Source organism: Leptodactylus fuscus, chromosome 8 (genome assembly GCF_031893055.1).
Source record: "Leptodactylus fuscus isolate aLepFus1 chromosome 8, aLepFus1.hap2, whole genome shotgun sequence".
Classification (NCBI taxonomy): domain Eukaryota; kingdom Metazoa; phylum Chordata; class Amphibia; order Anura; family Leptodactylidae; genus Leptodactylus; species Leptodactylus fuscus.
In genome coordinates, this window is record NC_134272.1 from 85,072,966 (window position 1) to 85,099,805 (window position 26,840).

Below are 26,840 nucleotides of genomic sequence, written 5' to 3' on the forward strand. Positions count from 1 at the left end.
TTCATTGTAGCCTCCACCATTTCCGAGCAAGCGTTGCTGTTAGTTTCAACACCCATTGTGTTCATTATATTCTCTACTGTCAGATGGGTTGGAACAAATCGTCTGAGACTGCCCACCTGACCGTAGAGAACCTAGTTAGGATATTGGGTGCTGAGCAGATAAGATGGCTCAGGAATGGCGGGGGCTAGAGAAATAATTTCAATTGAGCTGGAGTCAATTGAGCAGAACCAAAGAATTGTAGTTGGTGAAGGTGGTGAAAGGTCCTCTTAAATAGGTACTGTCTAATACTTGGTATATTGTCTTTGTAGTCTCATCTGTACTCTGAATGACTTCCGACACAGAAGACTTAGTCTAAAGTGAACAAACCCTTTAAGCATGAGGAATTTGATAACTTGCCACATATTTGGTGCCTGGCCCATCCTATGCCTCGCTTGCCAAATCCCATGAATGTAATTTTCTTAAAATGTCATGCCTTTCAGGATGATGTACTGGACAGTCATTGGAGATCGGTCACATATTGAGGAGTCGGCCATGGATGGTACCTTAAGAAGAGTTATAGTACAGAAAAATTTACAGAGACCAACAGGTATCCCGTTCTGTTAAGAGAAAATATAGTCATTTTGAGAATAACAACTCGACACTAGCACTGATTTTTTCATACTGATGATCAGACGTCCACACCCACACAGATCAGTGCTTCTAATAGCCTCTGGGTGTCGTAACCTGCTAGTGGACAAGGAACGCGTGCAGCACCGTGCCTATGCAAGTAATAGGACCGGTGCTGCAATTCCGAGGAGCCACCACTATGGACGGGGCTACTGATATGGAATATTATGTGTTCCCCATCCATTTCACCAACTTCCAGTGCCTGGAGGCTGCCAGAACCGCTGATCTGTGTGGGGTCTGGATGTTGGACCCCCTCAGAGCAAATAATAATGACCTATCCTGTGAATAGGTGATCAATATGAAAAACCAGTTTGAAGTTGGAAAACCAATTAGACAATAGGACTTGGTTATCTGGCTTATTTTTAGCTTATGTGTTTTTCGGAATAAGTTTTTACTCATGTAATACAGAAATGATAGATTTCTCAAAAATACAAGGAACACTGTGAAGCAGTCTATGGACCTGGACCTAAGAAAATGAAAATATTTCTTGAGGACAGCTGTGGATGGTTATTGCATTGTAGACTCTCATGGTGTAAATCGGCCCAGAAGTGACAGTCCCGGCAATCACCTGCAGTTTGCAGAATTGAAATGAAGTGCGACTTAGAATTATGACAATTGCCTTTCCTTGCTGTCAATAGTTTCCGGTTATTGGATTCCTAGTGTGATGTCTGATTGACTCAAGGCTCAGGATAACCTGGTCTGGGAAAAAGGCATCAGATAGGAGAACGGAGCAACCGGGGCTAAAAAGGCAAAAAACAAGAATCCAAGCACTTTTAATGTGTATTATTTATAGATGAGACATGAACAAAATCTTTCTGATCCTGAGTTATATCCTGTATTATACCCCAGAGCTGCGCTCACTATTCTGCTGGTATAGTCACTGTGTACATACATTACAGTACTTATCCTGTATTATACTCCAGAGCTGCGCTCACTATTCTGCTGGTACAGTCACTGTGTACATACATTACATTACGTATCCTGTATTATACTCCAGAGCTGCGCTCACTATTCTGCTGGTACAGTCACTGTGTACATACATTACAGTACTTATCCTGTATTATACTCCAGAGCTGCGCTCACTATTCTGCTGGTACAGTCACTGTGTACATACATTACATTACTTATCCTGTATTATACTCCAGAGCTGCGCTCACTATTCTGCTGGTGCAGTCACTGTGTACATACATTACATCACTTATCCTGTATTATACTCCAGAGCTGCGCTCACTATTCTGCTGGTGCAGTCACTGTGTACATACATTACATTACTTATCCTGTATTATACTCCAGAGCTGCGCTCACTATTCTGCTGGTGCAGTCACTGTGTACATACATTACATTACTTATCCTGTATTATACTCCAGAGCTGTTCTCACTATTCTGCTGGTACAGTCACTGTGTACATACATTATATTACTTATCCTGTATTATACTCCAGAGCTGCACTCACTATTCTGCTGGTACAGTCACTGTGTACATACATTACATTACGTATCCTGTATTATACTCCAGAGCTGCGCTCACTATTCTGCTGGTATAGTCACTGTGTACATACATTACATTACTTATCCTGTATTATACCCCAGAGCTGCGCTCACTATTCTGCTGGTACAGTCACTGTGTACATACATTACATTACTTATCCTGTATTATACTCCAGAGCTGCGCTCACTATTCTGCTGGTGCAGTCACTGTGTACATACATTACATTACTTATCCTGTATTATACTCCAGAGCTGCGCTCACTATTCTGCTGGTATAGTCACTGTGTATATACATTACATTACTTATCCTGTATTATACTCCAGAGCTGCGCTCACTATTCTGCTGGTACAGTCACTGTGTACATACATTACATTACTTATCCTGTATTATACTCCAGAGCTGCACTCACTATTCTGCTGGTACAGTCACTGTGTACATACATTACATTACTTATCCTGTATTATACTCCAGAGCTGCGCTCACTATTCTGCTGGTACAGTCACTGTGTACATACATTACATTACTCATCCTGTATTATACTCCAGAGCTGCGCTCACTATTCTGCTGGTACAGTCACTGTGTACGTACATTACATTACTTATCCTGTATTATACCCCAGAGCTGCACTCACTATTCTGCTGGTGCAGTCACTGTGTACATACATTACATTACTTATCCCGTATTATACTCCAGAGCTGTGCTCACTATTCTGCTGGTGCAGTCACGGTGTACATACATTACATTACTTATCCTGTATTATACTCCAGAGCTGCGCTCACTATTCTGCTGGTACAGTCACTGTGTACATACATTACATTACTTATCCTGTATTATACTCCAGAGCTGCGCTCACTATTCTGCTGGTACAGTCACTGTATACATACATTACATTACTTATCCTGTATTATACTCCAGAGCTGCGCTCACTATTCTGCTGGTGCAGTCACTGTGTACATACATTACATTACTTATCCTGTATTATACTCCAGAGCTGCGCTCACTATTCTGCTGGTACAGTCACTGTGTACATACATTACATTACTTATCCTGTATTATACTCCAGAGCTGCGCTCACTATTCTGCTGGTGCAGTCACTGTGTACATACATTACATTACTTATCCTGTATTATACTCCAGAGCTGCGCTCACTATTCTGCTGGTACAGTCACTGTGTACATACATTACAATTAGTGGTGTCAATATTCTAATATACTATCCGCAAGCTCCTTGTATGTGCACATGCTGGGCAATGGTCTTTACAGGGCTATGCTGACAGTAGGCTTGCCAAGGAGGTGGGGTTATACTAATTCTCATTAAATGGGGCTTTGTGGGCAATTTTCAGGAACTTTCTGCTTAGAATTGGAGTCTATCATAAAGTATCCCATGATTTTCGGCCATGTTGATCAGTTTGTTTGCACTAGTAGTTTTGTATTTTTCTCCCCGCACAGAGTGTGCATAAAGTTTTGTGTTCTGAATTTTTTCTCCGGCAGAATGTTTTGTCTCCTGCACATCGCGGCAGGCTACAAGTTGATCCACAAGAATTTATTTCAGATAAAGCCATTATTAGGAAGTATGACGGTTTTAAGTTTCTGAACACACAGCTTCGCGTCTCGCCGTCCTCCTTGCAACGTACAAATCTTAGAAAATACAAACAGCTTGTGTTTTATTATTAAGAGCCCGGCGTTCACTGGATTTTCAGCAGATCAAAGGAAAAATTCTTTCTGAACAGAAAAATAAAACAAATGCAATTTGCTGCTCGACAAGCTCGGATGACGCAGCCAAGTGTATAGCAATGTGCATAACTTAACGGATTGCAAACAACCTGCTGTGACCTGGAATACATTTTCCTTCCCTTAAATTGGTTCTGTTCTAAATAATTATTTTGATTCCATGCGATACATACAGAACGCCTCCAAAAAGTTAGCAAACCCTCAGACGTGTCCTCTCTCCTCAGGGCTCGTCGTTGATCATTTTGGACAACGTCTTTACTGGGCAGACTTTGAACTCTCCGTCATCGGCACGGTCCGGCTCGATGGTTCCGACTTAGCCATGGTTGTCAGAAGTAAGCACGGTAAGGGCGACTCACCATGGTTTGCTTTGAAAAACGGTGGGGGGAGGGATAAAGGAAAAATACTCTTCTATCAATTTTTTTTTTCTTTCATGTATGAGCAAAAAGGCAAATCTCACCCCTAGCTGGTTTTTGGGAGTTTAATACTGATGTTTTATGACTCAGCTGCACGTTGCAAATGTCACTTCTTCTCCACAGCTCAGTGAGGTTCGCCGGTCACGGCCTGCTTGCAGCTCGTTCCTAGTAAAGTGAATGGTATTGAGATGCAATCCCAAGTATAGCCGGGGACGTCCCTGACTAATCGCTCACATTTTCTGTCTCTTCCCTCTGGAACGTCATGACCACGTCTTCCAGCTGTGATTTGTTTCTGTAAAGTTTGCAACACAGACATCTTTGACTCCTCACTTCTCCAGGCACCCGACCCATATTGTCCTCACCTACACAAAGCCCCCTTACAGAGGACCTTTCATGAGTTGGGGCACATGCGGTTTTATATACCGCTGGAAAGCCGACAGTGTGCTGAATTCAACACACTGTCGGCTTTCACGATCTGTGCCCCAGGTGAAGAGATACTGGTCCCGGTACCGTAGCTCTTCACCGTCAGAAGGGTGTTCCTGACAGTCAGTCAGGAATGCCGTTCTTCACAGCAGCACCTATAGCGCTGTACAGTGAGACCGGGGAGGAACGCCCCCTCCCTCCTGATAGTACTCGCCCATAGACGAGTAATGGGGGGACATTCCTCCCTGTTCTCACAGTACAGCGCTATAGGCGCTGCTGTGAAGAACGGCGTTCCTGACTGTCAGGAACACCCTTCTGACGGTGAAGAGCTACGGTACCGGGACCAGTAGCTCTTCACATGGGGCACAGATCGTGAAAACCAACAGTGTGTTGAATTCAGTGCACTGTTGGCTTTCTTTGACAGCGCACACACTATCAGGAGGGGCGGCATATAATAATGGTCTGGAGCAAATCACGCAGACCAGTGCTGCTCTATGCCGCCCCACTGATAGTGCCGCCTGAGGCCATCGCCTCACGTTGCCTCATTAGAGGTGCGGCCCTGTAGTCTCCTCTAATAATACATAATAGTATCAGATGAGCAGCTACACAATTGGTAAAGTTTCCCCTGAAGGTCTTTCCACGATGGTCATAGACTTTTACAACCTCTCTTCTAGGGCGGTGGGAAATTTCTAGACGTCCCTATCTATTTGGAATGAGTCAAAATGTTTTTTAAACTTTTTTAATGCAACACCATATAAAGGATTCTTCTTGTCCTCTCACATTTATAGTTACTTATTTTGGCTCCCAAACTTTTTTCATGTTGGAGAGTTTACAGGAAGAGTAGACCTTGGAGGTCTGGAGATCTGATGCAGTTTATTCTCAGGAGGTTATAAAACAAAATGGAGTGACAGCCGAGTTGTAAAACATTTTAACAAACATCCACATACATCATACTCTGGTCAAAACCCCGTCTGGGTTTATGTTCCTAATAAACAGCTCCGGTGGCTGACTTATTTCCTTTCTTCTCCCTAAGGGCTGATGTACCCTCACAGAATTGACATATTCGAGGATTACATTTATGGAGCTGGTCTTAAAAATGGTGCATTCAGGATACAGAAGTTTGGGAACGGAACGATGGAATATCTGAACTTAAATGTGGAGAAAGCAAAAAGTGTCTTAATCGCTCATCACTACAAGCAGCCATACTGTAAGTAATAGTCAGAGAGGAAACTGAGACAGCAAGGATATTAGTCCAGGAATAGATGTGTGTGTTAGTTTGTGTTTACATGATATAGCATGCAATATTCTCACCTCTTTTGTAATGTTTGTTCATAAAAAGTTGCGGAATTTGAATAATATTAACCCTTAAAGGTAAATTCTCCGTTTCCCTTTGGCGCTCCCAGAGGAATAATGAAGTATTACATGGTGTCCTTTTCAACTAATAGGTTCTTTTGGTAATGGACAGACAGTCGCTCTTTTTGTAGTTTTGCACCTTGACCGCAGGCACCTGTAAAATTCAGCTACTTACTAAATTGCTTCCGCAAAGTTTGTGCAGGAAATCCATCTTCAAGGATGGAATCTGTAAGTTCTATGTCATGATCTGCCATTTTCCCATACCAATGAGACTTAAAGATAAGATTCCTAAGATGATTTGGGGGCAACATGGTGGCTCAGTGGTTAGTACTGCGGCCTTGCAGCGCTGGAGTCCTGGGTTCTAATCCTGCCAGGAACAACATCTGCAAGGAGTTTGTATGTTCTCCCCATGTTTGTGCGGATTTCCTCCCATTCTACAAAGACATACTGATAGGGAGAAAAAAATGTACATTTTGATCCCTATATGGGGCTCACAATCTACATTAAGAAAAAAATAGATTCCTAAGATGATTTATTACCTTTGGAACATTAGCACTTATACACACAGTGGTTTCATAGCTCAGTTAGGTTGTAAGGGAGCTATAATTGGGCTCCCATAGAGGGGTCTCTTCTGGAACACTATACATGGGCACATGGTGGCACAGACTTTGTATATACAGAGGGATTGTGACCTAGAACCAGAAGAAATACTGTATCTGTGTATGCACAACACCTGACAGAGCTGGTTGGGCTTGTTGGACTCCATACCAAAAGGTGGACAGCTTTGGTGCACCTCCATAAGGGTCGGTGCACACTGCTTTGCCATGTATAGGAGACATAACTCTAAGCCAAAGAACATAACATAATTCACATTGTCACTACCTGTGCCATGCCCCAACCTTACATCCTATACAAGTGTAATACACTCCTACATATGGCGGGTCAATAGGCCAGTGCATGTCTTGAGAATTGTGTCTGAGACTCTAGAAGAGACGGCCATTGATAAAGTCTGATTCCTTCCTGTCCCATTAATAGGTCTTCAAAATGGATGCTCCATTAAAATAAGATTAAGATACAGTAGAGTTGGGGTAAACTCCAAAGTTTAGATGTTGTATTTTTAGTTTTTTTTCCGGAGCTCTACCTTATTCTAACTATCGGTATCTTCTTTCTCCTGACAGTGCCCAATCCATGTCTGGATTTAAAGTGTGAATTCATCTGTCTGCTCAACCCCATGGGGGCAACCTGCGGGTGTCCGGAAGGAAAAGCTCTAGTAAATGGAACATGTTCAGACCAAAATTACGCAGGTTAGGGTTACTTATACTTTTATTATTTTCCGTGATTCAATTCCATCTTGTTGCTCTCTGGATGGACAGAAGAGTAAAATAAAGTGCAATTCCTACTGAAGAATTGGCTACAGGTCACATTCTGGATAAGGTTACACTTCACGGGGCCATATACAAATCCAAATAGTTCATAGTATAGACATGTTTGACATTCAAGGGTTTGGAATTTCGGTAAAAACATCTAAGGAACTTACAAGATCGTGATAGTTGTATTTATTGTCACCGTAGACAGCAAAAACTCAAAAATGGCTAAATTAGTATTTCAAGAACTTCTAAAAATAGGAAGTAATTTCTAACTTGAGCCTCAAAGCGATGGACATACCCAAAAGAAATTAAGGGGGACATATTGTTTTTAAGATCACTGCCCCGATGGAGGATTAACCTAATTTATTATGTGGCCTCGTCTTGTATCATTTACATCTTCAGCCAGCCTATCTGAAATCTACGCCAACTCTTCCTGGCCTCCTTGTGCCAGAAGATTAATATAAACGGCCAAGGCAACCCAAAAATCTTACAATGATACAGCGAGTATATAGTAATCCAGCTAGGGTTGAGATTTCAGGATCGATTTTAAAATCCAATTTTCAATTAATTTCCCGATCGTGAAATTTGCTCGATCGCCGATCAGGATCCGATCTTTCCCAATCCTGATCACTCAACCCTAATTATATATTATATATACAGTGAGGTTAAGCCGATCTTGAGATTTCAAAATCCAATTTCCGATTGTTTTCCAGCCGATCCTGATCATGAAATTTGCTCAATTGCCGATTGGGATTCGATCTTTCCCGATCGCTCAACCCTAAACCCAGCAACTGCACTATAACAAGTGGTCAACATTTTGGCCCTCCTGGCCGTGCTCACGGTTTGTGTTATGATGTATAGAGAGAGGGCTGGATAGTCCAAATAAGTAAGAAGTAACAACTTCATTGTTCCAAGAGCTCATTTGCATATTGACCAATCATGTTGATATCTTGACAATGGAGGCAGATATTCACAAAGGAAAACCTTATATGATTCAGGAGATCCTAACCTGTCTATCTGCAGGACTGGCATGATATGTTGGGTTCTGCTGACAGACTCCCTGTAAGGAACAAGAAGCCTAAAAAAGCCTGACTTTGGCCTAAAAAACTGCATCAAAAACTGCATGTGTGTCTCCAGTCTAAAGGTGGCCATAAGCCATATTTAATATTGCAATCACTGCTAGGTCCTGGAGCCTTTTCCGGCCTCTGTGCCTAGATTTCACTGATAAAGCCTGTGATTGGACCTTGGTAGTCTGGTGGGAGGTGCTGATGTCATGACACTTTGACTCAGTGTCCCGTATGACTGTGAAACCCAATCACAGTCCTCATTGGTGACTCTGGGGCGCGTGACATCAACAAGAGCCTAAAAGTAGACCACAGAAGACACCAATGGTCCTCCAGACACCACAAGAGTGCCCACTAGAGGTGAGTATAATTTGTTATTTTTACTCACCTCCCTGGACCCCAAAGTATAATAACAGTGCCTCCAGGTCAACCAAAAACAAACCAGAGGCCCAAACCTCTCAAGCATTTGTCTGAACAACTCTTGTAAGGTTCCTCCAACTCCATGCTCCATCTTGATTGATGGCTTTTCCGTTCTGATTGCACCAGACTTGATACGATCTCTCTTCTTTTGTTACATTGTAGATGACTTATGCAAACTGACTTGTGAAAATGGAGGCAGATGCATTATAAATGAGAAAGGCGATCTAAGATGCCACTGCTGGCCCAGTTTCTCTGGAGAAAGATGTGAGATGAACCACTGTAGTAATTACTGCCTGAACGGAGGAACTTGTACGGCGTCTGCGCTAGGTAAATATTTATAATTAGAGGCGACTTGTTCTTCCTGCCTTGTGATATTCTATGTTCTTGTTGTCCTCACGTCCGTGGCGTTATTTGTTCTCCATTATTAATGCAAATACATTTCCAATTACATAATAATAGGATTTTTTTTCTACTTGTACGGGGTAGCAAACACTTCACATCAATAATTACAAACTTGACTTTACGTCCTCCTCCGAAAGCCGCCGCCGTCCTCATCCATTTTTTTTTTTTTTTTTTTTTTTTTTTAACAAGAAGCAATTTTATAAATAGAATTTTCCAATGTCTCTGAAGCTCGGCGCATTAATCTAGCAATCTGTGAAAGTTCCTCCGGCTCCAGATGTATAGTAAGAGGGAATTACTTTGAGGGAGTGAGATAACAGGTGGTGGGGAGTTTTTTTTACGGCTGCACAACACACTGGTGACAAATTATGACAGGCGTATGAATCACGAACAGACAGCGACTTTGCATCATGAATAATGCATTATTAATGCTACTAGTCGGGCTTCATGGTCCACGAGTTTCTAGACTGTGTTGTTAAACAAGTGATATGTCATGTGTCTTACCATACAGCCGCTCAGGACCAAGATGCCGTGTCAAGCGGTGAAGGAGTATGGAGACTGCACGCTGGAAGATGTTTCAATTGACTTGTTGTAAATGCATTTTCTTAGATGTAGATGTGTCGTTATTTTACAGTCCAGATATCCCAGGGGTCTTCGAAGCCCCTGCACAATTCTATATCCAGAAGGCCGGGGCTATAGGAAGAGGTGTAACAAGTAATTATAGAGCCAAAAGCAAATGTCAAATCGTGCTGCATTTAACTCCGACTCCATGAGCCTGTGTGTGTGTATATATATATATATATATATATATATATATATATATATATATATATATATAGTGGGCTTCCATTTATGAAACATCTTTCCATAAATGAATAGCACAAGTGACTATAAAAAACTATGTAATATATCTTACTAAAGGAATATGTTTCTTTCACCACTTATCGGGCTGAATTAGATTTTACATAGAAGTCTATGGAGAGGGGTGGGAAGAGGCTGCTGGAAATAACTACAGCTACTAAGCTCTGCTACTCTGTGGGGAGCCTGATAGTCTTATCACTGTACAGAATGAGGCTATAAATCAGAAGCCTCCCCTTCCCCTCCATAGACTTCTGTGTAAGACTGAAGATAATAAAGACAATGATGTCACAGGACAGAGATAATAAACACAATGATGTTAAGACTGAAGACTGGTATTGAGGATATAGAAATAAAGTAATAAGAAGGAGGAGAGCAGCATAGTACATGGAGGATGAAACCAATTTCTTAAGTAATATTTGTTACAAAGTTTCTTATATTCACCTGTACTATTTGTTCTACAATTAGAGGTAATCCTGAGTAACAAATAATGGTTTTGGGAGACACTGGTTTCATTTGTGGAAATTCAGCTGATGTACAAAGTTCCCTGGGAAAATGATGGAAATTGGGGATCGGTAGTTTGATGAATCCCGTACGTGCCCAGAAAATCATATTTTTACATTGGCCAGATTCCCCAGTACAAGTACAGTCAGGAGATCACAGCACCTTGACTAAAAGTAATCACTGAGGCGAAGAGTCCCTGCAGGTTTACAGTCTTATACATCACAGGATGCAAAATCTCCATATTTGTTCTTTTGTTTCATATAAGTGTTGCAAAGTGAGATCCTTCTAACCTTCACCCATTATAAACCACACCCACTATAAATCACAGCCATTATAAAATCACACCCATTATAAGCCACGCCCATTATACAATCACACCCATTACAAACCACACCTGTTATAAACCATGTCCATTATAGACCACAACTGTCATAGCTCACACCCATTGTAAACCACACCCATTACTGACCACATCCATTATAGACCACACCCAATATATATATATATATATATATATATATATATATATATATATATATATATATATATATATATATATATATACACACACACATATATACCATATCCATTCTGGGGCACAATTTTCAGATGTTTCTAGTCAGATTTTTTATTTTTTGTTCTTTATGGTGCACATTGTTTATGACTACAGATGAGTGAACAGTAAAATGTTCAAGGTTCGATATTCATTTCGAGTAGCCCCTCAATATTTGACTACTCGAGTCGAATATCAAACCCTATTATAGTCTATGGGGGGAAAATGCTCATTTCAGGGGTAGGCAACGTTCGTTCAAATTATACTTACCAAGTCCACGAGTGAAGGTCGGGCTGGATCCTCCGAGAAGTCTTCTCCGTGCAGCATCCCCGCGGCGTCTTCCGGCTCTTCATTCACTCTGCCAGGCATCGGGCCTTGGCAGAGCCGACTGCGCATGTCCACACTACAAGCAGACATGCGCAGTCGGCTCTGCCCAGGCCCGATGCCTGGCAGAGTGAATTCAGAGCCGGAAGACGCCGCGGGGAAGCTGCACGGAGAAGACTTCTAAAGGTAGAAGAAGAACCAGCGTTGATTGGCCGACTGTATAGCATTCTACCAATCAATGCTGGTTCTGCATCGAACTTTTACATTCGAACAGCAAGTGGTACTCGATCGAGTACGAGTATTTCGAATACCGTAGTATTCGATCGAATACCTACTCAATTGAATACTACTCGCTCATCTCTAATTATGAATAGTAAATTTCCTATTTTTGTCTGTTTTACAAATCCTGCGGTAACCTCGGGTCTATGAGGGGTCTGTGAAAATCGGTCTCAGATGGATGCCAACTGGGGAAAAAAATAAAAGTGAAAGTTTTGTCCATTTTTCAGGGCCATTAGGCTGAGGCCCCACGTAGGTAAATGCAATGGAAAAAAACACAGCAAAAACACAGTTTTTTTCCACAATGTTTTACATTGATTTTTTTTTTTGCTGTGTTTTTCTGTTTATTAAATCTATAAGAAAAACACTTGTACTCCTGGAGCTTTTTTCCCCACAATGTGTAGATGAGATTGACCAGAACCATTGGCCACCGTATACACTCGGGTTCCTGTCCCCATTCAGCATCTGCGGAGCCCAAGGCTGTCGCTCTTTCAGTTCACTTTCAATTTGAGGAATATAATTATTTATCACCTGCTCAAAAAATTTATATTTAAAACATTTTTAGATTTTTGATGTCTGTCCCAATAAAAAAGCTCAGATCTGCCACAGGAAGTGACCCGCTGCACCGCGAATGAATTTACGTCTCTAACATAAGCGTTTACACATCTCCGACCCTGATTGGTAAAAAGAATAGGAGATTGAATGTTCATCATATAAAAATCAATTTGCATTTGAGTAAGTGAATAATTCTGTTTACACTTCTTCTTCTATCGCCTCTGGCCCCGGATTGTAACAAGGCTGGAGGTGAGCGAGATTATAAAACTGTCAGACACAATTCATCAGCGATTAATCAGCAATACAGGAATATAGATTCAGTCCCTGTACAGACATTGACTTCCAGATACTGTGTCTGGTGCCGGATCTGTGAAGTAATCAGCACAAATATAACCGCTAATATAGAGATGTAGCAGAGCTGAATGTGCTGAGTCACAGTACAGAGATAATACACACAGTGATGTCACAGTACAGAGATAATACACACAGTGATGTCACAGTACAGGGATAATACACACAGTGATGTCACAGTACAGGGATAATATACACAGTGATGTCACAGTACAGGGATAATACACACAGTGATGTCACAGTACAGGATAATACACACAGTGATGTCACAGTACAGAGATAATACATACAGTGATGTCACAGTACAGAGATAATACACACAGTGATGTCACAGTACAGGGATAATACACACAGTGATGTCACAGTACAGAGATAATACACACAGTGATGTCACAGTACAGAGATAATACACACAGTGATGTCACAGTACAGAGATAATACACACAGTGATGTCACAGTACAGGGATAATACACACAGTGATGTCACAGTACAGGGATAATATACACAGTGATGTCACAGTACAGGGATAATACACACAGTGATGTCACAGTACAGAGATAATACACACAGTGATGTCACAGTACAGAGATAATACACACAGTGATGTCACAGTACAGAGATAATACACACAGTGATGTCACAGTACAGGGATAATACACACAGTGATGTCACAGTACAGAGATAATACACACAGTGATGTCACAGTACAGAGATAATACACACAGTGATGTCACAGTACAGAGATAATACACACAGTGATGTCACAGTACAGGGATAATACACACAGTGATGTCACAGTACAGAGATAATACACACAGTGATGTCACAGTACAGGATAATACACACAGTGATGTCACAGTACACGGATAATACACACAGTGATGTCACAGTACAGGGATAATACACACAGTGATGTCACAGTACAGGATAATACACACAGTGATGTCACAGTACAGGATAATACACACAGTGATGTCACAGTACAGAGATAATACACACAGTGATGTCACAGTACAGAGATAATACACACAGTGATGTCACAGTACAGAGATAATACACACAGTGATGTCACAGTACAGAGATAATACACACAGTGATGTCACAGTACAGAGATAATACACACAGTGATGTCACAGTACAGGATAATACACACAGTGATGTCACAGTACAGGATAATACACACAGTGATGTCACAGTACAGGATAATACACACAGTGATGTCACAGTACAGAGATAATACACACAGTGATGTCACAGTACAGGATAATACACACAGTGATGTCACAGTACAGGATAAAACACACAGTGATGTCACAGTACAGGATAATACACACAGTGATGTCACAGTACAGGATAATACACACAGTGATGTCACAGTACAGGATAATACACACAGTGATGTCACAGTACAGAGATAATACACACAGTGATGTCACAGTACAGAGATAATACACACAGTGATGTCACAGTACAGGATAATACACACAGTGATGTCACAGTACAGGATAATACACACAGTGATGTCACAGTACAGAGATAATACACACAGTGATGTCACAGTACAGGATAATACACACAGTGATGTCACAGTTCAGGGATAAAACACACAGTGATGTCACAGTACAGGGATAATACACACAGTGATGTCACAGTACAGGATAATACACACAGTGATGTCACAGTACAGGGATAATACACACAGTGATGTCACAGTACAGAGATAATACACACAGTGATGTCACAGTACAGAGATAATACACACAGTGATGTCACAGTACAGGATAATACACACAGTGATGTCACAGTACAGGGATAAAACACACAGTGATGTCACAGTACAGAGATAATACACACAGTGATGTCACAATACAGGGATAATACACACAGTGATGTCACAGTACAGAGATAATACACACAGTGATGTCACAGTACAGGATAATACACACAGTGATGTCACAGTACAGGATAATACACACAGTGATGTCACAGTACAGAGATAATACACACAGTGATGTCACAGTACAGAGATAATACACACAGTGATGTCACAGTACAGAGATAATACACACAGTGATGTCACAGTACAGAGATAATACACACAGTGATGTCACAGTACAGGATAATACACACAGTGATGTCACAGTACAGGATAATACACACAGTGATGTCACAGTACAGGATAATACACACAGTGATGTCACAGTACAGAGATAATACACACAGTGATGTCACAGTACAGGATAATACACACAGTGATGTCACAGTACAGGATAAAACACACAGTGATGTCACAGTACAGGATAATACACACAGTGATGTCACAGTACAGGATAATACACACAGTGATGTCACAGTACAGGATAATACACACAGTGATGTCACAGTACAGAGATAATACACACAGTGATGTCACAGTACAGAGATAATACACACAGTGATGTCACAGTACAGGATAATACACACAGTGATGTCACAGTACAGGATAATACACACAGTGATGTCACAGTACAGAGATAATACACACAGTGATGTCACAGTACAGGATAATACACACAGTGATGTCACAGTTCAGGGATAAAACACACAGTGATGTCACAGTACAGGGATAATACACACAGTGATGTCACAGTACAGGATAATACACACAGTGATGTCACAGTACAGGGATAATACACACAGTGATGTCACAGTACAGAGATAATACACACAGTGATGTCACAGTACAGAGATAATACACACAGTGATGTCACAGTACAGGATAATACACACAGTGATGTCACAGTACAGGGATAAAACACACAGTGATGTCACAGTACAGAGATAATACACACAGTGATGTCACAATACAGGGATAATACACACAGTGATGTCACAGTACAGGGATAATACACAGTGATGTCACAGTACAGGGATAAAACACACAGTGATGTCACAGTACAAAGATAATACACACAGTGATGTCACAGTACAGGGATAAAACACACAGTGATGTCACAGTACAGGGATAAAACACACAGTGATGTCACAATACAGGGATAATACACACAGTGATGTCACAATACAGGGATAATACAGTGATGTCACAGTACAGAGATAATACACACAGTGATGTCACAGTACAGAGATAATACACACAGTGATGTCACAGTACAGGGATAATACACTCAGTGATGTCACAGTACAGGATAATACACACAGTGATGTCACAGTACAGGGATAATACACACAGTGATGTCACAGTACAGAGATAATACACACAGTGATGTCACAGTACAGGATAATACACACAGTGATGTCACAGTACAGGATAATACACACAGTGATGTCACAGTACAGGGATAATACACACAGTGATGTCACAGTACAGAGATAATACACACAGTGATGTCACAGTACAGGATAATACACACAGTGATGTCACAGTACAGGGATAATACACACAGTGATGTCACAGTACATGGATAATACACACAGTGATGTCACAGTACAGAGATAATACACACAGTGATGTCACAGTACAGGGATAATACACACAGTGATGTCACAGTACAGGGATAATACACACAGTGATGTCACAGTACAGGATAATACACACAGTGATGTCACAGTACAGGATAATACACACAGTGATGTCACAGTACAGGATAATACACACAGTGATGTCACAGTACAGAGATAATACACACAGTGATGTCACAGTACAGAGATAATACACACAGTGATGTCACAGTACAGGGATAATACACACAGTGATGTCACAGTACAGGATAATACACACAGTGATGTCACAATACAGAGATAATATTCTAAAGTCAATGACACAACACTGGTTTAGATATGAGTTTGAGCAGTATTGTATTAACATTGGCAGCATCGGCATTCCTCTGTGTTTGTTACAATCCTATCAATCCATCCAACGCTTAAATATAGAATATAGAGTCCAGGTGAATGGTTTGATCTGTATTGCTTCTTGCATAGTGGAAGGGTTGACTGACAATTGTTGGATGTAAGTAAATGCACTAACCTTACTGTACAATATAGCTCTATCTGTTCATGTTTTTATTTAGCTTTTGTGGCAAACGCTCTACAGAAGTCACATAAGACTGAGCTTTACCTGCAATATCTCACAGACATTGGCAGATCTCCGACCTCCTACCTTTCAGTTGCCCAATGTTCTTCCTATGATGTCAGTAAATCCTAATATAATACCGCGGGTTCTATTGGCTTTATTACATCCGCCCAAATGTTAAACTGTTCTACAAATCCCAGTCGCGAGTTTCTTCTCGTCGGTTTGCTCTCCGTTAAGCCTTTTGGCAAATTCCTTTGCGGACATGATGCGACACGGGTTTGGGGGCAGCTTTAATTAAAATTTATAAGTTTATGACAGTTGTATTGAACTACAATAATTGAAGCGGGGAAAATGTCATCAGTTAATTAAACGTTCACATCTGAGAGACATAATTAAAACTTTAGATTTCGTCAAGAAAGTTCTTGAGCAAACCAAATTAATAAGATTTCATCAGTAATGAGCGGTAACGTTATTACGCTCTCCGGAATGAGTTTCAGCCTCGCAGAATTCCAGAATGTTAAAAAAAATAAAATGGCTTTTTTTCCGTTCTTAATTATTTATGACTGTAATAACTTAATCTTTGTAAAAAAAATCAGCGACATTACGAAAGATATTGTTAAATAATTACTAATAAAGGAGCGAAAGGAACGCAACGGCAAAACAAATGGAAAGGGTTTTATCTACAAAGCAGTCAAAGCTTTAGAAATATTTAGCTTAAGGCTATGGCCGCACGAAGCGAGCCGCGGTGAAAAAGTGAGGCGGAAAAGAGCGGGGTGGAAATGCGTCGCTTATCATAGAAAGTCCACTGAGTTTCCGTCTCAAAAGACAAAAGCAAGAGAGACACCGAGCAGCCCGTAGTGTAATGTCGTTAAAACCAAAGGTGGTGAAATACAATTGTATCCTCACCTTTATAAAGTTGTAGTTGTACGATCTAGAGTACGTGGAGCTGCTGGGTTCTTAACACCCTGTGGGTGTATATGTATGCAGAATGGGACCGAGACTGGACTATGGAGTGGATGTTCCAGTAGTTAATGACCTGTGCTCAGATGTATGGCTAAAAAAATGACTTTATTATACGAACAAGGCACAACGCATTTCGGGCGTCACTTCGCTCTTCATCAGGTGAAAAATTAAAAAAACCTGCAGTTTACAGCATAATAAACACTTGGGGAGATTTATTACATTGTTTTTTTTTTTTTCTTCTGATTTCCCCCCGTCACTGGAGGTGATACATTAGTCCCAGTTACAGTAGAAATACAACCAGTGGCGAAACTAGGAATAGCAGGGCCCCATGGCAAACTTTTGACATGGGCCTGACACTGCACATAGTATTATTCACCATAGTGTCCCCATTTTGGACCACCCATGAACAATTGTTTCAGGCCTAAGTAATGTAATGAGCCAACGTGTTCATCGGTGGCGTCCATTTACATTCGCCAGTTCTAAGCAGAGGTATGTCTTAGATATTGCAGACCATTCTGTATAATCTACATTTAGCTCCCAACTGCTTATTGCTTCTTCGACCACTAAATCTGAGGATATTATACATATATAAATCCTATTTATTTGTAGATTACGGTAGATACTGTAGGTTACAATAGCGTCTGGAACTGGAAGGGTTGGGACTCTCAAAGACATCTGGATTAGAGATGAGCAAGTAGTATTCGATCCAGTAGGTGTTCGATCGAATACTAAGGCATTCAAAATACTCGTACTCAATCGAGCACCACTCGCTGTTCGAATGGAAAGATTCGATGCAGAACCAGCATTGATTGGCCGAATGCTATACAGTCAGCCAATCAACGCTGGTTCTTCTCCTACCTTTAGAAGTCTTCTCCGTGCAGCTTCCCCGCGGCGTCTTCCGGCTCTTCATTCCCTCTTCCAGGCATCAGGCCTGGGCAGAGCCGACTGCGCATGTCCGCTTGTAGTGTGGGCATGCGCAGTCGGCTCTGCCCAGGCCCGATGCCTGGCAGAGTGAATTCAGAGCTGGAAGACGCTGTGGGGACGCTGCAAGGAGAAGACTTCTCGGAGGATCCAGCCCGACCCTCACTCGTGGACTTGGTAAGAATAATTTTATCGAATGTTGCCTACCCCTGAAATGAGCATTTTCCCCCCATTGACTATAATAGGGTTCGATGTTCGATTTGAGTAGTCGAATATTGAGGGGCTACTTGAAACGAATATCGAACCTCGGACATTTTACTGTTCGCTCATCTCTAATCTGGATCTGTTGCAGTTGCAGTTTTTGTACATGCCCAAAGGTAAACAAGGTGGTACTCCAGAGTTGATGGTCGAGGGAAGGGGGTTGTATGGACCCAAAGTTATGGCGGCGCCTTGAAAAAAATGCTCTAAATGGCCGATGGTCTCCAGTGCCCGGAAGCCAAATTTGACAGTCAGTCCACAATACCTACACTACTAGCTCTGAGAATGTCTCCTAATAAGAACCGCATGTTCTTTTGATACATTTTTAATGGGTCAGAGAAACGTAATGTCGACTACAATGACGGGACAGAATGCTTTCCATATAGACACGGTGTCTCTAGCACAGACAAATTTTTTACAGCATGAAATTAGCTTGTCTTGTTCTCCTGAAACAATTGGGTCTATTATATTTTTACAGATAGTTGATTTGCCACTGACCCAGATAACTAAATATGCGAATCTATCATCTGAATTTAGACAAAGAACATTTTAATATAATTTCAGAAAGGTCACAATGCTTAGATCTCTTACTATATATATAGGTAGATTATTGCGGCGTGGCGTCTTGGAAGAGCAAGCACATATATAGCGCAGTCGTGTGAATAAATGGGCTACGGTAATAAACATAACCTTATCGTAGTTACATCTAGACCCCAGTGGAATAAGTTGGTACAAATCTTAATGGTTCTTCGTGATTGTATTGTGTGATAATATTTGGGCTTCGTTCTTTTATAGGGAAACCAACCTGTAACTGCGCGCTGGGTTATACCGGTCCTAACTGCGGGAAAAAGGTCTGCGACAACATTTGTCAGAATGGAGGAACGTGTAGTGTGTCGCCCGGCAATCAACCCCGATGTCATTGCCTTACTGAATATACTGGGGACAGATGTCAATACCGTAAGTTACCAGAACTGTGTACTGTATATAGTAATGGCTGAACTGTCAGTGGTAGAACACGTTGGCTGTAATCTGGATATCTCATCAAAATAAACTTTCAAGAGGACCTTTCCCACCTCCACCAGCTCCAAATCGTTGCATCATTTACTAGCCACCACTTCACTGATTCACATTCACTTGAAATTTTTTCTCTAGCCCTTACCATTTGCAACCAATCATTTCTGTTAGTTTCCGCGCCCACTATGCTGCTGAGGCACTCTATAGTCAGGTGGGCGGTCCTTGGCTGGATCAAGAAAACAGGGACCGTCTACCTTAACTAACATATTGGGTCCTGAAAAAGCGTTGATTCCTCAGGAATGGTGAGACTAGAAAAAAACTCTATGGAATGATACAAAGAGTTGGAGCTGGCAGAGGTGGTGAAAGGTTCTATTTAAGCTAAATTCCATGTGCAAAGCCAATTTCTGTAATCTAATGACGATAGAATAATATTAACCTATCAAATCCTCCCTTCTCTGTGCTCTCCCAGATATTGATGACTCCCGTATTGGGGACCACACTGCTGATGAATGTTCATGGCCACCAGCAGTTGCCATATGGCTCACGACAAAGTTGTTCCATTATCATATTGATACTTTTATAGTATTTCATATAGCTGGTCAGGAGGGGTATCGTGTCTCCTTTGCAGGCCATATTTTTAAGTATGAAGATACTTACAGGCCATGGGATCTGGGATTTCAGGGAAAAAATCTGAAAAGTTTTGCTTGAAGATAATGAATAGAGATAAGCGAGTAGTATTCGGTCGAGTAGGCATTCGATCGAATACTACAGTATTCAAAATACTCATACTCGATCAAATACTACTCGCTATTCGAATGGAAAAATTTGATGCAGAACCAGCGTTGATTGGCCGAATGCTATACAGTCAGCCAATCAACGCTGGTTCTTCTCTGACCTTTAGAAGTCTTCTCCTTGCAGCGTCCCCGCGGCGTCTTCCTGCTCTGAATTCACTCTGCCAGGCATCGGGCATGGACAGAGCTGACTGCGCATGCCCGCGCTACAAGAAAATGGCCGCTTTGACTGTAAGTGGCCATTTTCTTGTAGTGCGAACATGCGCAGTTGGCTCTGCTCAGGCCCGGTGCCTAGCAGAGTGAATTCAGAGCCGGAAGACGATGCGCGGAGAAGACTTCTCGGAGAATCTGAAATGAGCATTTTTCCCCCATAGAGTATAATAGGATTCAACATTCGATTCGAGTAGTCAAATATTGCGGGGCTACTCGAAACGAATATCGAATATCGAACATTTTACTGTTTGCTCATCTCTAATAATGAAGATAACACACAAATTGAGGCTTGCAAAAGACAATGTATTTAAGGAGACATGGTACCCCTCTGATCCACATTAATGGACTCTCACCTAGTCAAGCAGGTCACTGATCTGCACTGATAAGGGGCATTAACCCCAAAACATCTGTCTGCAGATGGATTTTTCTTGCTTTAGAAGGAACCATTCTGGTTTGACTTCAAACCCGGGTCATGTCAAAGATTTCTTGAAAGCCATGCACTGATCTATAGAGAGGTACTTTACAAAAAGGTGATCTGGGCAACAGGTTTCCTTTTCGAGAATACCGTAGCTGTAGTTGCCCAGCCTTCCGATTTCCATCTTTCTCTCCAACCTCCCTTTCTTCACAATATACTGACCTACTGTTACTTTTGGCATCTAAAGGTTAAAGGGGTATTCCCATGTCGCATACTCACCAGTCTTCACTGCTATAAAATCTTCTTTCTTCCTGGTTTCTTGCGTCATTTGATGGGCGGGGTTTGATAGTGGAAAGCTACAGGAAAGCTAGCAGAAAACACAGGAATAGCTAGAAACACAGGCTCGCTCCCATGCACTTAGCCCCTCCTCCCTCCCCCCTGAGAGCAGCAGATACATTACTTGACTTTTGAGCAGATAAGTCAAGGGCTGTGTCAACAAAGAATTGAATAAAGTAAGATGGTGGACAAACAAAGCCGTTTTGCTGAAGCAGTGTATTTAGGAAGAGTCTTACATCCACATTAACAAGAGCTATAGATAGGATCCTTGTGATGGGACAACCCCTTTAATGACCTCATCATGGGGGTGGAGGGAGGACTCATGTCAAGCTGAGCAGAGGAGAAGTATTTAGGATACATAGGCTGCCAGATATCAATGGAGATCAAAAGGATACAATCATCCTTGGTCTAGTGAGAGGGGCCTGGTCATAACTGCAACTTCTGCAACTCCTATAGCAAGGTCACTGATGGTATATTGATCACCGATATAATACGATAGTGGATGCTAGGCAATCCAACATCAAACCTGTTGCAAAAGAGTAGACAAGAATAACTAACTTATTAAATCTAATATCCTGTTTCATGTTGTATCATGTTATACTTTGATATTTTGTTATTGTCGCTGCAGATCTGCACTTTTTGTTTGTTCCTTCTTATTGTATATTTTTGCCTTATTTTCCAAAAAAAAACCCAACAATCTGGAGAAGCAATCAATGTTTCCATGGTAAATCCTTCAGAAATAGCTCAATTCAAAGCTATTTTCAACAGCAACCTGTCTGCGAGTTTCATCTGAAGAGTTTTAATTACTGCAGCCGAGTCTGATGGGATTTAGGACTTGCCAGCACTTTGATATTTAAAAAGAGGAAAAATGTGCAAATGTAGCTTTTCTATCAACCCGCTGATATTAAAATAATCTGCAATGTTCATTGCAGGTAGTCACATCAAATGCAGAGACAAAGATCCGTTTCTTAGACTTAAATCCATAGAGATGTTGTTTTTCACTGCATCACATACATCATATACTGTGATACTGGAGTGCGGTGGGGCCGTGGGTAGACACAAAGGGTCAAAATACGGGGTTAAAAGAGAAAAGTCCTTCAAGCATGGCTTTTCGCTCTGTATTGTTCGGGCGGGCACCTTGGCGGACTCCATTATAGTCTATGGAGTTTGCAGGTTTTTGCAGCTAACCACATGTTAAGCAGATTGGGCTTCTGTTTTTTGGATACCCAATGAACGGAAACCCAAGCGCAGGTCTGAGCCTAATGTCAGCTGTAGGTTTAGATGTATAAGAGCAGTATGGTATAGTTTCAAGTTCCAAGGTAAATATAAACACTAGAGATGAGCAAACAGTAAAATGTCCGAGGTTCGATATTCGTTCCAAGTAGCCCCTCAATATTCGACTACTCGAATCGAATATCGAACCCTATTATACTCTATGGGGGGAAAATGCTGGTTTCAGGGGTAGGCAACGTTCGATCAAATTACACTTACCAAGTCCACGAGTGAGGGTCGGGCTGGATCCTCCGAGCAGTCTTCTCCTTGCAGCATCCCCGCAGCGTATTCTGGTTCTTCCGGCTCTTCATTCACTCTGCCAGGCGTCGGGCCTGGGCAGAGCCGACTGCGCATGCCCGCACTACAAACGGACATGCGCAGTCGGCTCTGCCCAGGCCCGATGCCTGGCAGAGTGAATTCAGAGCCGGAAGACGCCGCGGGGAAGCTGCACGGAGAAGACTTCTAAAGGTAAGAGAAGAACCAGCGTTGATTGGCCGACTGTATAGCATTCGGCCAATCAATGCTGGTTCTGCATCGAACTTTTACATTCGAACAGCGAGTGGTACTCGATCGAGTACGAGCATTTCGAATACCGTATTATTCAATCGAATACCTACTCGATCGAGTACTACTCGCTCATCTCTAATGAGTACAAATCCAAGTAAAGTAGACATGAATTGTAGAGAAGTAGCGTCATTGTTTTAGCTCCAGAGACCTTCTTCAGTCTCTTTATCGGTAGTACAAGGAAGGAGATCGCGGGGCACTATAAAAAAAAAACGTGTATATACACATAGGAAATAGTGCTATTCCTATGCGCAATATAGAATATAGTTCTATTAATCACATACACGTTGGCTAATATTGGAAATCTTCTTAAGATTTAAGTTATTTCCAGCTTTACGAGGTTGTGGTGTGTCTAATAAAGGGGGGAAAGAAGACGCCACCATTCGGTTTCAATTTGATCGCCTCCAGTCTCATTATATCAATGTACATTTTACATACCTTACATACATCTACCTTAATGGATATACTACAAGAATATTCAAGGGTGAAATCTTAGGTGATCTGCTCCTTTTGTTCCCCCCCCCCCCCAAAAAAAAAAAAAAACAGTCTTCACAACATAATAACTTTACAGCCCTAGTTGCATAATTTAAGCATGGCTTTGAGGAGGGCTCCATATCCGATGCCGTGTTCATCATTACAAGGAGGTTGCAGCTTTTTAACTTATTATTATTTTTACTAGCGCAGTAACAGCCTAGCCATAAATTATCGCTCAATAATTCATGCAGTAAATAAACTTTTATGGAACGGAATAATAAGAAAGTGGAAGAAAGTTAAAAAAGAAAAAAGTAACTAAACTATAATCTATTGTAAGTTTACCATGGCTGCAAGGTGGGCGACAGTCATACTGGGCCCCCTGACTACCCCACACGTGGCTAAAGCTGACGTTTCTGTTGTCCTGACGTCTTTTTTTAAGTAAATCTCCCAATTCCCCATAATATAAAAATTCTAGATGAACTTTTCTTAGCCCTGTGCTATGTCATTCCTCTAGTGTTCCTCCTAGAAATGTATGAAGAAATTGCTAAGTGGTTATTGTATGTTAGAGTTGTCAGTGCCAGGCTATGCAGCAATACCTCCCAGTTTTGTAACAAGCTTGTTTTTTTTACAAATTTTTCAAAAATTTTGGGTTTGGCCATAACTGAAGTATTTGGGGTTCTCTAACCACAAACCACCCTTCAGACACCAAAGGCCCATGGCAAGTGTTTAAACATAGCAAAATAGTTATATTTACCTCTCCTGACCTCAGGGGGTTCAGGAGGTCTTCTCTTGTGTGGGTCCACATCCTCTCTGGGTCTCTTCTGGCCTCCTAAATGAAGTCAGAAGCCCCAACTGAGCACTGTGGTCCAATTATAGGCCATTGGATTTCTCCAGGGCTGATAACGTCTTTCAGGAGTTGTGGACCCACTCAGGAGAGGAGATGGTTATGGTAAATTTCTGTCCCTCCTTTGGGCATTCACTTATTAAATTCTTTGGTCTGAAGAGATTCTTAGGATAAAAATAGCATTTCCAATTTGCAGATAGTTACGAGATGAATCTGGAAAAATCATCTTCTCGTTAACTTAGCCTTCTTGTCTGATTCTATGTTTCACTGTAGATGTGTGCCATCACTACTGTGTTAATTCTGAATCTTGCACAATCTCCGATGATGGTCGGGTGGAATGTGTGTGTCCGATAAGATACGAAGGTCCAAAATGTGAAGTGGACAAGTGTCAGCGGTGTCACGGAGGACTCTGTATTATAGATAAGAACAGCTATGATGTCATGTGCAAGTAAGTCCAAGAATTGTTATGTACTAGACTAAATGTGCCTATGGATTATTAATGCAGAACCATAATAAGTATGAATGCTACCAAGCAGATAGACAACCTTTTAGAGTGGATAGACATGCAAAGGTTATGGACATTTCTGTATCCACAAACTCTGTAACTTCACTTTATTGAACTGCACATTTTATTCTTTTGTCATTGGTTTTTAGTAAAAATATATATATATATATATATATATATATATATATATATATATATATATATATATATATTGGATAGTTACTTATTCACAACATCCCTGCATTACAATACATTGCAGGCTGCAGAAGACTGGTCTGTGCTAAATCTGTCAGAAGAACTCTGACAACTCGGACCGTTGTCCTTCTCTATACTCTCCTAAATTAGATGAGATCAGAGCAGGAGTGAACCTGCCTTTTTTGCCGCCCGAGGTGGATGACAGAAAGCCGCCCACCTCCGCAGAGCGAAGGGGGTGTGGTGGAGCGGCGTTAGCAGGCAGAGAGCAGGCAGGGAGAGGACCTGCTCTCTGCCTGAGCGTGAGGGGAGGCCGCTGGAGCAGCGCTGCTCCAGCGGCCTCCCCAATCCACCGCTCAGTGACGCTAAGCCAGTCCAGGACAGCTTGTCCTGGACTGGCTTAGGTAAGCAAAAATGCCGCCCTCCCCGGGGCCCTGACATAGCGCCGCCTGAAGCGGTCGCTTCAGGTCGCCTCATGGCAGGTGCGGCGCTGGATCAGAGGAAAGGGCTACAGAGTGTATTCTCAGAAAGCTCAACGGACAAATTTGGCAGAGAATGGCATTCTGCAGCTTGCTATGTATTGTTAATGCAGGTAACTGTAAAAGACAAAAGATTTCATACAAACATGTTTTAGCCTATAATACTGGTGGATCAGTAAAGAATTGGACACAAAATTGTCCCTAACCTATACATAGACCCAGCATTCAGGCAATCCTTCATTTTCCTCTACTAGGATCAATGGATTTATGATTTTGCACATTGCACTTTTTTCTTTAGAAAACTTGTGAAATCTCAAATGTTACTGAAATAAGCCATTAAGTATCTCCTTAAGGTCTTGGAACTGAGACTTCCGTAGCACTGTTTGTAGGGTCATGACTCTCTGTACTGTCTTATCAATCTACCTTTGTAGATCAGTGTTTTGACTCTCATATCCTACTAACATCTGATGTATAAGTGACTCTTTACTTTGACCCAAGTTGTTTACATTGCTGTTTCTACGAATAATTAGAATCCTCTGGAGCATTACCATACATGAAATTGCAGGTCGGTCATATGTGATTCAAGCTCCCCTTCATATACAATGTACCCAGACAACCTGTTAATTAAAAATGTAAAATTAACCTTCGAGACTTGCTTTAAAATGGAAATGCATTCCGACAATATCATCATTTCCTTTGTACTTGTTATTGAGGGGCTATTAATTGGTGCATCAGTGAAATTGGCAGAACACTCTCTGATTTCAGTTTTTCCTCCCAGATCTCGG

The 26,840-nt window shown here is 41.5% G+C and overlaps 1 protein-coding gene across 1 annotated transcript in view; it reads left to right on the top strand.

Annotated features, from left to right (window-relative positions):
- LRP1B (LDL receptor related protein 1B) overlaps nt 1-26,840 on the top strand; it is a 1,094,775-nt gene that overhangs the window by 1,038,592 nt on the left and 29,343 nt on the right. The window contains exons 79-85 of the mRNA XM_075284520.1: nt 480-586; nt 4,109-4,225; nt 5,754-5,927; nt 7,252-7,377; nt 9,087-9,251; nt 19,752-19,913; nt 25,153-25,327. Coding sequence (XP_075140621.1) covers nt 480-586; nt 4,109-4,225; nt 5,754-5,927; nt 7,252-7,377; nt 9,087-9,251; nt 19,752-19,913; nt 25,153-25,327 — 1,026 coding nt within the window. The remainder of the gene's footprint in view (nt 1-479; nt 587-4,108; nt 4,226-5,753; nt 5,928-7,251; nt 7,378-9,086; nt 9,252-19,751; nt 19,914-25,152; nt 25,328-26,840) is intronic.